The sequence below is a fragment of the Vombatus ursinus genome, unplaced genomic scaffold, assembly GCF_900497805.2.
Source record: "Vombatus ursinus unplaced genomic scaffold, bare-nosed wombat genome assembly UNPS02014820.1, whole genome shotgun sequence".
NCBI lineage: Eukaryota > Metazoa > Chordata > Mammalia > Diprotodontia > Vombatidae > Vombatus > Vombatus ursinus.
This window is the reverse complement of record NW_020954598.1, coordinates 27,254,823-27,266,609: the sequence shown is the minus strand read 5'-3', so window position 1 is coordinate 27,266,609 and position 11,787 is coordinate 27,254,823. Positions and strand designations below refer to the sequence as shown.

Below are 11,787 nucleotides of genomic sequence, written 5' to 3'. Positions count from 1 at the left end.
GGATGGATGGATGGATGGATGGATGGATGGATGGATGGATGGATGGGGGAACAAAGGCAGGGAGGCCCATTAAAAGGCAGTGACTCCAGGTGAGAGGTCTTAGTATTACTCTTTTCTAGAACAAAAATGACTGGCTCAGAATTCCTCATGGTGACTGGGCATGGGCAGAATCTTGAATTTACTTCCAAAAAACCTGCTTGCCCCTCAAGCGTCCTCATGTCCTATGTGTGCTTTCAGGCCCTCCAGACTTTGAGGAAGAGCTAGCAGACTGCACAGCCAACCTGGGTGAGACTGTCAAGCTGGCCTGCCGGGTGACCGGGATCCCAAAGCCCATTGTCAGCTGGTACAAAGGTAGGAGGACTCGTAGACGGGGCGCTGGGGAAGAGGGCCTTTGGGATCTTCTTTCCCGTAGTCAAGCAGCTCAGCTGCACAACTCTGACCCCCGAGCCCATAGCACCTCCAGGCTAGCCTAATTCCATTCCTCACTCAGCGGCACCAGGGAAAGTGCAAATCCTGCCTGACGCTTACTATCTAGGCAGAACCGAGACACAGGTAAATATGGTAGGTAAATCATTTGTCCACCCTGAACCTTAGTTTCTTGTCTGTAAAAAGAGGCATAATAAATGCCAGTAGTACAAATATCACAGGATTATCACAAGGGTCAAATGAGACAATGTATATAAAAATGCTGTACAAGTTTTAAAGTCCTATATAAAGCCTTATTTATCATCATCATCCTCATCATTCCTTTGTCCTCACAACACAACATTCACCATGCTTGGGGGAGTCCATTCAAGAAAGAAGTAATCAATGTAGTATTGTGGAGAAAACACTAGCTCTAAAGTCAGAGGACCTGGGTTCAAATCCTGCTTGCCACTTATTATCTGTGTGACCTTTAGGAAGTCCCTTCTCTTCTCTGGGTTTCAGTTTCCTCATCTATAAAATGAAAGGATTGGATCAGGTGGTCTGGAAGGTCCCTTTCAGAGAGGCAACATAGTGTAGCAAAAACAGCCCAGGATTGGTAGAAAGGAGACCTAGCTTCTGCTCTTGGCTTTGGTACTTTTGGGGAAGTAATTTCCCTTTCACTTAATCTGGGTTTCCTCATCTGTCAAGGTGGGGGGAGATGGGGGAGATCCTAATTCCTGCCATTTCTCACAGTTAAAGATCAACTATAACCATGTTATAATGATCAAGGGCTGTGTTTGGGGTTGGGAAACTAGATTTGAGTACCAACCTTCATGTTTATATGTGACTTCCCCTCACTGACTCAATTTCTCCATCTGTAAAATAGGGCTAATAGTGTTGAATTACCTATTTCACAGAGTTATTGTGGAGAAAGCACTTTGTAGATGTTAAAGCATCATAGCCGGGTTCCTTAGCCTTTCTTTGTGTTATGGTCCCTTGGCAAAGCCTTCTCATAATCATATTTTTAAATGCATAAAATAAAATACACAGGATTACAAAGGAAACCAATTATATTGAAGTAGTTATCAAAAAATTTTTTTCTGAATTCATAGACTCCCAAGTTAAAAACGCCTACCTATAGGAGCAAGAATTACTATTAGCAAGAATAACATCACATCCTGATAACAGAAGTGGTTAAGAAAGTGTAACATACACAGTAAATGGGAGGAATTGTGATAAAGGGAAGACAGAAAGCCCCTGGTCAGTGTATTCCAAGGCTTCACATCTCTCCAGTAGCACTGTGTCAAAATGGGAAGAGCTCTAGACTTAAGGTCAGAAGAGCCAGGGCCCATATCCCAGCCCTACCACCAACCAACCGTGTCATACATCATGGGCACTGGAAGTGCTGGACCCCCCAGCCGTGTCCCAGCCCCGCCCCAGGCTGCTGGGCCACGATGGCTGATATTCTTCTCTCTCTACCAGACGGGAAACCAGTGGATGTCGATCGTCACCACATCTTCATAGAAGACCCCGATGGTTCCTATGCCCTCATCCTGGACAGCCTGACGGGTGTGGACTCAGGACAGTACATGTGCTTTGCTGCCAGTGCAGCTGGCAATGCCAGTACCCTAGGCAAGATCCTGGTGCTAGGTAAGTCCACTAAGAGGCTCCTGCAAGCTTGCAAGTGCTGTAAGAGGATGGGGCTGGGATTGCAGGAGCACTGGGGAGAAACCCTCACCCAAAAGAACCATGTTGGTCTAAGGAGAGGCTATAATTTCCCCCCAAAATCTGACTTGCAAAAACCCCAAGTGTAGCTTTATACTAGTGATTATTTAGCCATATTAACATACATAAATACTTAAATATCTATACTTGTGCATATATTGTACAAAATGGGAGGGGGAGGGAGAGAGAGAGAAGGAGAGAGAGAAAGACAGAGAGAGAGAGAGAGAGAGAGAAGGGGGTAAGGGGGAGAGGAGGAGAGAAAGAGAGACAGAGCGAATTTAGTCCAAAGCCTATATACATATATAACATATAGATACAATGTTATATGCATAGAGCAGCACACTATATATCTATATATCTGCATATCTGTATGATATGGGAGTAATCAGACACCTAGTTGATCTCTAAGCAGATCTAATTACCCCATTACATGTGCATTGCTAGATATGGAGTTAGAGAATTTAGGGCTAAATCCTTACTTTGTTATGTTACCACCTACTCTATGGAGGCAGGGGAGAACAGGTGACCTTAGTCAATGATCCCCAAGTCATTTAGTTACTGTCTACCTCTGGGACTCAGTTTCTTCCTTTATAAAATGAAGGGATTGGACTAAATGAGCTCTAAGGACCCTTCAATGGTTTCATGATTCCAAGAGGCTTCATTTTAGGGGTCCAGCCCACATTTGGACCAAAACTTTACTTCCTCTGCTAATATGCAAACGCTCAAAATTCCAACAATAGATCAATCAACAAACATTTACTAAAAACCTACTATATGCCAGACAAAACTGAAGCTGCTAACCTTAAGGACCTTACGTTTTATCAGGGGAGGATACATACATACATGTGTGCATGCATGTAAACATGTATGTTTACACCTGAATGTGTGTATATACACTTATGCATGCCTATACACATTTATATGTGTGCGTGTGTGTGTTGACCCACATACAACATATATACATGTTGCATATGTATATACATGAATATGTGTGTGTATTGTATGGAGCAGAGTCATTTGAGAATCGTTCTTTTGGGTTAAAGCATGGTAGTGTTAGAATGCAAATGTCCCTGACCTAGCTAGCACATTAAATCTTGCCCAATCACATTCACCTCAATGTGCATGAATTTAGCCAGATTCCTTCCCAAGATCATCTTTGTGTGGGGGAGGTATAGTGAAAGCAAGAAGATACTGGGTGCCTGAGGAAGTCAATGCTGGGTGATAGGGGCCCTGCAAAGGAGGAGCTAGAGAAGGGAAAGACAGACTTTATTTCTCTCTTGCCTTGCAGTCCCTCCACGATTTGTGAACAAAGTCCGAAATGCCCACTTTGTGGAGGGTGAAGACACTCAGTTTACATGCACCATCGAGGGAGCTCCTTACCCCCAAATCAGGTGGGTTCCTCAAATGCCGACCTTTGGGAAACCAAAGGGATGGTCATCAGCCTTTTCTGGAGAACTGGGGAAACTATCCCTGGGCAGTTCAAAAGAAAGAATAAGAGGAGAGAAAGACAAAAGAGGAGATACTGTGATATTGAAATGACTCCATGATTTCATTACGATGCAGGTCACAGCACCTTTCCACCTTCCCATTCCCACCAGTCCTTGCCCTTCCATAAATCATCCATAGATGATCTATCCAATGTGCTGGCAGCCGTCCTCTAGTTCTTAAAATATCTCAAGGTAACCATTGTGGTGCTGTGTCCCTAATTGTTATCCCTCATTTGTGCTAAATGAGAGGCCCATCTCCTTGTCCAAAGATGTCCCCTCATAAAATACCAGTGTTTCTTTTCTTCCATCCACACCTGAACTGTCCAGAAGGCAGGTTGGGAGCCGCCTCTCAGGAAAGATATCTTCAAGTTGGAAATGATTCAGAAATGGGCAGCTCCAGTGATCAATGGAGTTTAATAAGGATTTCATTGTAATTCAATTTAGAGGTTCATGTATGAGGACAGGGAGAAGGTTAGGACTCTTATTGTAGTGAGATACAAACTGAGGGGGACACTATTGAAACCAACAAAATCAAGCAGGGATGGTGTGGGGCAGGGGAGGGGAACCTGCGGGCTCAAGGCCACACGTGGCCCTCTAGGTCCTCAAGTGCTGCCTTTTGACTGAATCTAAACTTCACAGAACAAATCCCCTTAATAAAAGGATTTGTTCGGTGAAACTTGGATTCAGTCCAAAGGCCACACCCAAGGACCTACAGGGCCACATGTGGCCTCGAGGCCGAAGGTCAGCCACTGGAACTCTATGCCCCCTTTGGAGTTCAAAGGGGATCGCTTTGGACTGGTGAAAAGGTAGCCCTTGGGTACCCAGTGGAGAGGATATATAGACCTCATATCCCCCTAAGATGTAGTTCAGGCCAAAATTATAGATGATCTCAAGACAAGGATAAATCACTATCTAAATGGAGGGCATTCTGGACCGTAGCAATGGTGTAAGGTGGGAATGGGCGTTATATGAGGTGGGGATAGTGAGATCAGCCTGGCTGAAGCGAAAGACTTCATCTTCCCCAAAGTCTCAGATCTGGGCATGGGCTTGAAGTGCCCTCAGCTGCACCCACTTTGGACAGGTGTCAGTGTGGACTAGCCCTCATGGCCTTCTATCCACAGGTGGTACAAGGATGGCACTCTGCTGACTGAGGGCAGCAAATACCAGATGTTCAATGAACCCCGGAGCGGGGTGCTGGTACTAGTGATCAAGAAGGCCTGCCAGGAGGACGTGGGGCATTATGAGTGTGAGGTGAGTGCGGGAGGCTTTCCAAAGCTCTCCCTGCTTCCCTGAAGGCAATGCAATGGCTCTGGAGCAAGAGGAACCTGGGTTCAAATCCCACCTCTGATGCTTGCTTCTTTTTGTGACATTAAGCAAGTCACTTACTTCCCTTGGGCCTCAGTTTTCTCATCTATAAAATGGGAAGGTTGGATAAAATGGCCTCCAAGGTCACTTCCAACTCTACATTTATGATCTGATCATTATGAACCTGTCTTCCCAGGAATGAGAGGGTAAGAGGGACAATCCTGTAACATGTCACATTTAAATAGCACTTAGTGTTCAAAGTATTTTTAAATCTATGATCTTACTTTAGCCTCCAAACCATCCTGCTGGTGGGGGTGGGGGTGGGGGGCCAGTAAGGAAGTCCTATATGATTATCATTATCTATATAGATATCTATATCTATATCTGTATCATTATCTGTAAGAGAGAAAACCAAAACTCAAGAGGGGAAGTTCCCTGGCCTTAAGTCAGATAACAAGTTAAGGTCAAAACCCGGATTCGAATCCAGGATTTTTTCCTCTTTCAAAGTATGTCTTGGTGACTCCAACAGACCTTAGGTCAGGAGTTCTTAACCTTTTTGGTATCATTTATGAGAAAGCCCCTAGACCCCTTCTCAGACTAGTGTTCTTAAATGTATAAATTAAGAAAGGAAGGAAACAAGCAAGTATTAAGCACTTAACTATGTGCTGATATACATACGATATACATAGGATTACAATGGTAAGCCTGTGCTCATGTGTGGGCTGCAATAGATCTAATAACTGATAACTAGAGCACTTTTGGTGGCTAGGTAGTGCCATAGTGCATAGAGCTCTGGGCTTGGAATAGGGAAGATTCTTCTGAGTTCAAATCCGACCCCAGACATTTACTAGCTGTATGACCTTGGGCAAGTCACCTAATCCTGTTTGCCTCAGTTTCCTTATCTGTAAAATAAGCTGGAGAAGGAAATGGCAAATCACTCTAGTATCTTTCCCAAGAAAACCCCAAATAGGGTCACAAAGAGTCAGACACAACTGAAAACTACTGAACAATAGAGTAGTGATGTGCGTAAATGATATTTCTAGATCTTTACAACAACTGCATCATGACATGAAAATATCTATGGTTCCTATTGGGGACAAAGTTACAGATACTACTCATACTATTGTGCTTTTGTTACCTACATTTATAATTGAGGAAAAGGCTAACTTTCAGATAGAGGTCAGTGAATATATAAAAGTGCTGTACTTTTTTGTCCCATCCAAGTTCACAGACTCCCTGAAATCTACTGCAAGGCCCTTTAGGTGTCGCTGGGCTCCAGGTGAAGAGTGCCTACCTTAGGCCAGTTTCTGACGTGTTTCCCTTGAATATTTACAGCTGTCAAACAAGCTGGGATCAGCCCGCAGTGGAGCTGAGCTGTTTGTGCAGAGTACAGCCTTACTGGCCCAGGAGAAGAGAGGAGAACAAGCTATCACCATCGAAGGTAGGTTTCCTCCTGATGCCCCATTCCGTAAGTATCCTGCTGAACTCCCCTTCCCATTGGCTACAGGGACTGACTGTGATCGCCAGTTCTCCTGTGAGGTGTCTTCCCAGTGGGCTGGCCTCAGTTATTGTGTAACACGAGCACAGGGGCCTCACCACCTCCCCTAATGCAGCCGACTGCATGCAAGCCCACCTTTGCAGCTCCAAGGGTGGAGCGCAGTTCAGTTCAACTAATTCTTTATTGAACTATTGGACTCCAGGTGTCGTGGCATACGATGGGAATGGAACAGGAAAGGACTCAGGCTTGGTTTATGGTATATACTTGGGTTAAAACAGAGAAAAACATACCAGTGGTAGACAACACAGTGCCATTTACAGTCAGTGAGCAAGCTTTTTGCCTACAGGCCTGATGTCTGCCTGTGGAGCAGTATATCCACCGAATTTAATTCAAGAATCAGTCTACTGTTACCTGCCCAATCAAGAAAGGCATCCTGGAGAAGGGGAGCTCTGAGTTTCAAGAGGGAGCTATACTAATAACTGAGTGAATCAGGAAAGAGCTCGCATATAAGAGGGTACCTGAATTATGCTTTGAAGGAAAATAGAGATTTTATCTGGCACAGGTGAGTGCCTTTATGCAAAGGCACCAAGAGGAGAGATGGAATATTATATACTTGGAAGAGCTAGAAGGCCAGTTCGACTGGAAAAGAGAATGTATAAAGAGAAGTAATGGGAATTTAAAATGGAAAAGTAGGTGAGGACTGGATCGTGGATAGTTTTAAGTGCCAGGCTAAGGATTTTGTGTTTTACCCTAGAGGCAAAGGAGGCTGTTGAAGATTTTTGTGTTTTGGGGTGACATGATCAGATCTGTGTTTTAGGAATGCCAATTTGGCTGTTGTGTGGGTGGCTTGGGGAAGGCTGAGACTGAAGGCAAGGAGACTCATTAGGAAGTTATTGGAGTAGTCTCAGTGAAAAGTAATAAAGGAGATATTGTAGGGGTAGCATTGACAAGATTTGGAAACTGACTTTGAGAGTTGAGGGAGAAGAGTTGCTGATGACTCCAAGGTTGTGGGCCTGGGTGACTGCAAAGATTGTGGTGTCGTCACAGAAATGAAGTTTAGAGAAAGGTTGGCTTTTGGGGAGAGAACAAGTTCGGGTTTGGACACATAGAATTTGAGATGTTTGTGGGACGTCCAAGTGGACGTACCCAGCAGGCCATCAGTAATACAGGCAGCTAAGTGGTACAGTGGATAGAATACCAGGACTGCAGTCAGGAAGACCTGAGTTCAAAATCTGGCTCCAAACACTAGCTGTATGACACTGGGTAAGTCGTTTGACCTCTCTTTGCCTCAGTTTCCCCATCTGTAAATTGAGTAGTACCTACCTCATAGGGTTGTTGTGAGAATCAAATGATATAATACTTATAAAGCGCTTAGCACAGTGCCTAGCACGTAGCAAGCATTGTATAAATGTTAGCTATTATTATCCAGCACTTAACACAGTGCCTGGAACATAGTAGGTGCTCAATAAATGTTTATCCATTGATTGATTGATTGATTGATCAATATGGGCTTGCAGTTATGGAACATATAGATTTGGGAGTAATTTGCATAGAAATAATAACTTAACCAATGGGATCTTAACTGATGAGATCACCAAAGGAGAAAGTTCTATAGCAAGATCATAGAAACAGTCCCCAGGCTCTGCCTGGGGAGATCTTTCCACTTAGTGGGAGGGAGAAGGAAGATGACCCAGGGTAAAGGAAACCAAGGAATGGTAAGACAGATAGGAGAAGACCCAGGAACCAAGAGAGGCAGTGTCACAGAAGCCAAGGAAAGGCCCAGGAGGGTGGGGAGGAGTAGGGAGAAGGGCGGTGTTCCCCAATGTAAAATAACTGCATTCGTAGCAATATGAGTTCAGCACCCAATGGAGGGTACAATCAGAGTTCGGAATGAGCAAAATAGGCATGGGGCAGGGAGAGTCAGGGAAGGAAGACTTCACATTTGTCCCAAGCAGAAAGCCCACATACACATTCCAAATTACCGTGACGGCTGTGTCTAAGAGTCGAAGAGGGGCTTAAACATTCAGAACCTATGACTGGGGCAGTCATGAAGGAGACTCAGATGCATTCAATAAACATTTATTAAGTTGCTACTGTGTATAGAGACACAGTTTACATTAAATACAATCCTTGGCCTCATAGAGCTTGGTGCCTATTAGCGGCTATAACTCACAATATTACATGGTAAATGTATTCGAGATCTATAAAACAAAGGCACATTGGGGGCGGGGGGGGGATCCATTGCTAATAGGGAGAATCAGGGAAGGCTCCCTGGAGGAGGTAGCATTTGAGTTGGGCTAGTCAGGAATTCAGTGGATGAAATGCAGAGGAAAGGCATTCTAGGAACAGACAACTGTGTCAGCAAAGGCAGGGAGGTGGGAGAGCACGGGCTATGTTCAAAGGATGCTGAGTTAGCCAGCTTATCTAGAGCGTAAAATTAATGAAGGGAAGATATGTGAGGTAAGTCTGGAAACAGATTTGTGCCATGCCATATTGCAATGGGCCTTAAGTGCCAGGCAAAGGAGTCTAAATTTTAGTCAGGTGGCAATAGGGAGCCAGTGGAGATTTTTGAGGAGAGTAACATGACCAGATATAAATGTCAGAATGATTCTTCTATCAATGGGATGACGATCGTGCTCCCAATCTTCAGAGATTCAGGGAGAACTAATTAACCCCCTTGCTCTGGGATGGTGGCTTCAGGAACCCCCTTGATGTTTAGGACGGTTTCTTTACAGGGGAATCCCAGTTGCCGTATGGGAAGGCAAGTTCAGAGCCCCAGAGGAATAGAGTGAGCGTATTCAGTATATGTACAAAGGAAAAGCCAGTTGCTAGAACCCAGAGCGCTGCTCAAGAGAGGAAGCCCATGTGGTGAACCTCAGTGAAAAGACTTGAGAAGCATGAGAACACTGGGTACTAGAGCCACTGTATAGGGAGGTCCTCAAAGGTTAAATGACCCGGATGTGGATGTGGATGCACAAGTTGGATAGAGAATAGACCAGATGACCTCTGAAGTTCCTTTCAATTTTATTGTTCTATGAAAATTGTATACCTTTGGAGGGAATGAGCTCCCTATCACCAGAAGTGTTCTAGCATAAGCTAAACCACCTACTAGGGATTTATCAGGAGTCTACATAGGTTGGAAATTAAATCAGATGATCCCTAAAGTGAGTTGCCAAGAATTTACTGAAGACAAATTCTGCACCTTTTACAATTAGACCTGGGACTGTGGCTTGATTCCCCATACTCCAGAATCTCTCTCTTTATTTTTCATCTGACATTTCTCTTCCCAACATGACCTCTAAAGAAGTTTGAACCTTATGGTCATAGAAGTGTCCAAAAATGGGCTGCCTCTTAGGCTAGTGAGTTCCCTATCACTGGAAATTTCCAAGTGAAGGCTGGATGGCCGCTTGTCAGGGATATTGGAATTCCTGCTCAGTCAGAGAAGTTGGAGCTCTGAGATCCCTTCCAGCTTTGATATTGTAAGATTCTTTGATTGTATGAGGAGACTGGGTTTATGCTAGGTTTTTTGAAGGATGGGGAGGATTTGGACAGAGGGAGATGTCTCCATGGAGAAGATGGAGACACATGGGACAGCTAGGAATAAAAATAGCTGAAATTTATATAAGCACATTTGAAGTTTGCAGGGCATTTTACATAGATGATCTCCTATGATCCTCAAAACAATCTTATGAAGTAGGTATTGAAGGTAATATTATCCCTAGCCTCCCAATGAGAGGAAACTGAGGCTCAGGGAGTTTAAGTGACTTGCCTATGGTCACACAGGGAATAAGTATCAGAAGTAAGATTCAAGCCTAGGTTTTTGAGTCTGTGCTGACTCTAAGTCAGAACTTCCCACCATACTACATGGCCTTAATACAGTTAAATGGATTTGGAATTGGTTGTTGAGAAGACTTAAAGAATTACCCTGGGCAAGTTCATTGCCCTTTACAGACTTGTTTTCTATTCTGTAAAATGAGAGTATTGGACTAGGTGAGATCTCATCCTCTAAGGACCCTTCCAGCTCTCACATTCCTATAACTCTCAGCCCTTCTTTGTGGGTACCTTTTTAAATCAAATATTCAATCAATAGTGCCCTTACTGTTCAGTCACTCTCTACTGACTCTCTACTGACCAGGAACCCCTTTACCAGACTTTATATTGAGTTAGTGCCTCCAGTATGGAAACCAGACTCTAGCCCTCTGACCTCCTCTAGCATGTAACTTGACCACCTCCTCAGGCTCCTTCCAAAGGAGAGTAAATGATATCTGCTTGGTTAACACACAGAACACTCACAAATTTGGATAGAGATTTGCTAATACACAACTTATAGAGAGCAGCCTTTGTGAAATGTTTCCAAGCCAACCCCTCCTTGTGGCTTGGACAAATCCCACCACTCACCTATCTCTATGACTGTGCCCCCAGCATGAGGGACACATACCCACTTCACACCCATCTCCCATTTGCTGTCTCTAATTTCAGATCCCTCTGAGCATCACTGAGCTCAAGCTGGGTACTTTTAGACCATGTGATCAGAAGCAGTCTCTGCTGGCGATTCAATGTAGTTCAACATTGGATGGTAGATTTATGATCAGTCTGTTAAAAGAATAAAAAAAAAAAACAACTCATGCCATTGGAGGGGCAGAAGGAGTCACTTTGAGAGTGACTTTGCCAAACCAACAAGGTGGAGACACAGCAGCTGACATCCCTACAAAATCCATCTAGGGAAGGGTGTGTGATGGGAATAATGTTGTTTAACCTTTGGGAGTGGCAAGAACACAGTACACCCCACCAACATCATGGGCAAGGTCTAACCGGGGGATGACGTCCTGTGCAGATCACCATTTGTTGTTGTCTCCTGTTTCCAATGCATTACTCATATCCGTGTTTCATAATTCTGTGTGAATAGCTGGTTTAACCCATTAACCCAGAGGGATCTGTGGCCAAGGATGGAATAAGCTCCTGCCTGATCTTAATGCTTCAAGCATATTAACCCGCATATCAAGAAATCCTGCTTTGTGCAGCTGCCTTCCTCGATTGCCAAGAACATTGAAGTGATGAACTAGGGGCAAGATTCATTCATTCAAGAAACACTTGTTAAGCACTTATTGTATGTAAGGAACAATATTAGACCCCAAGGAAATTACAGAATATAGATAAGATAGCCTCCATCCTTGGGAAGCTCAGAATCTAGGCAAGGAATAAGACACATAATTATACTACATAGTATCACATGAGGAGTACATTAGAGATTTGTCCTCTTCTGGGTTCAAAACAGTCAGTATGAATGAAGAAATGGTTTTGGAAGAGTTCAATCAATCCATTAACAGATCAGAGACTCAAATACCCTAATTCTACTTTTCACATGGG

At 44.0% G+C, this 11,787-nt stretch overlaps 1 protein-coding gene across 1 annotated transcript in view; it reads left to right on the top strand.

Annotated features, from left to right (window-relative positions):
* The window catches only part of LOC114024071 (obscurin-like), a 291,936-nt gene that overhangs the window by 207,576 nt on the left and 72,573 nt on the right, over nt 1–11,787 (top strand). The window contains 5 exon segments of the mRNA XM_027836906.1: nt 238–351; nt 1,888–2,055; nt 3,419–3,521; nt 4,739–4,868; nt 6,258–6,347. Coding sequence (XP_027692707.1) covers nt 238–351; nt 1,888–2,055; nt 3,419–3,521; nt 4,739–4,868; nt 6,258–6,347 — 605 coding nt within the window.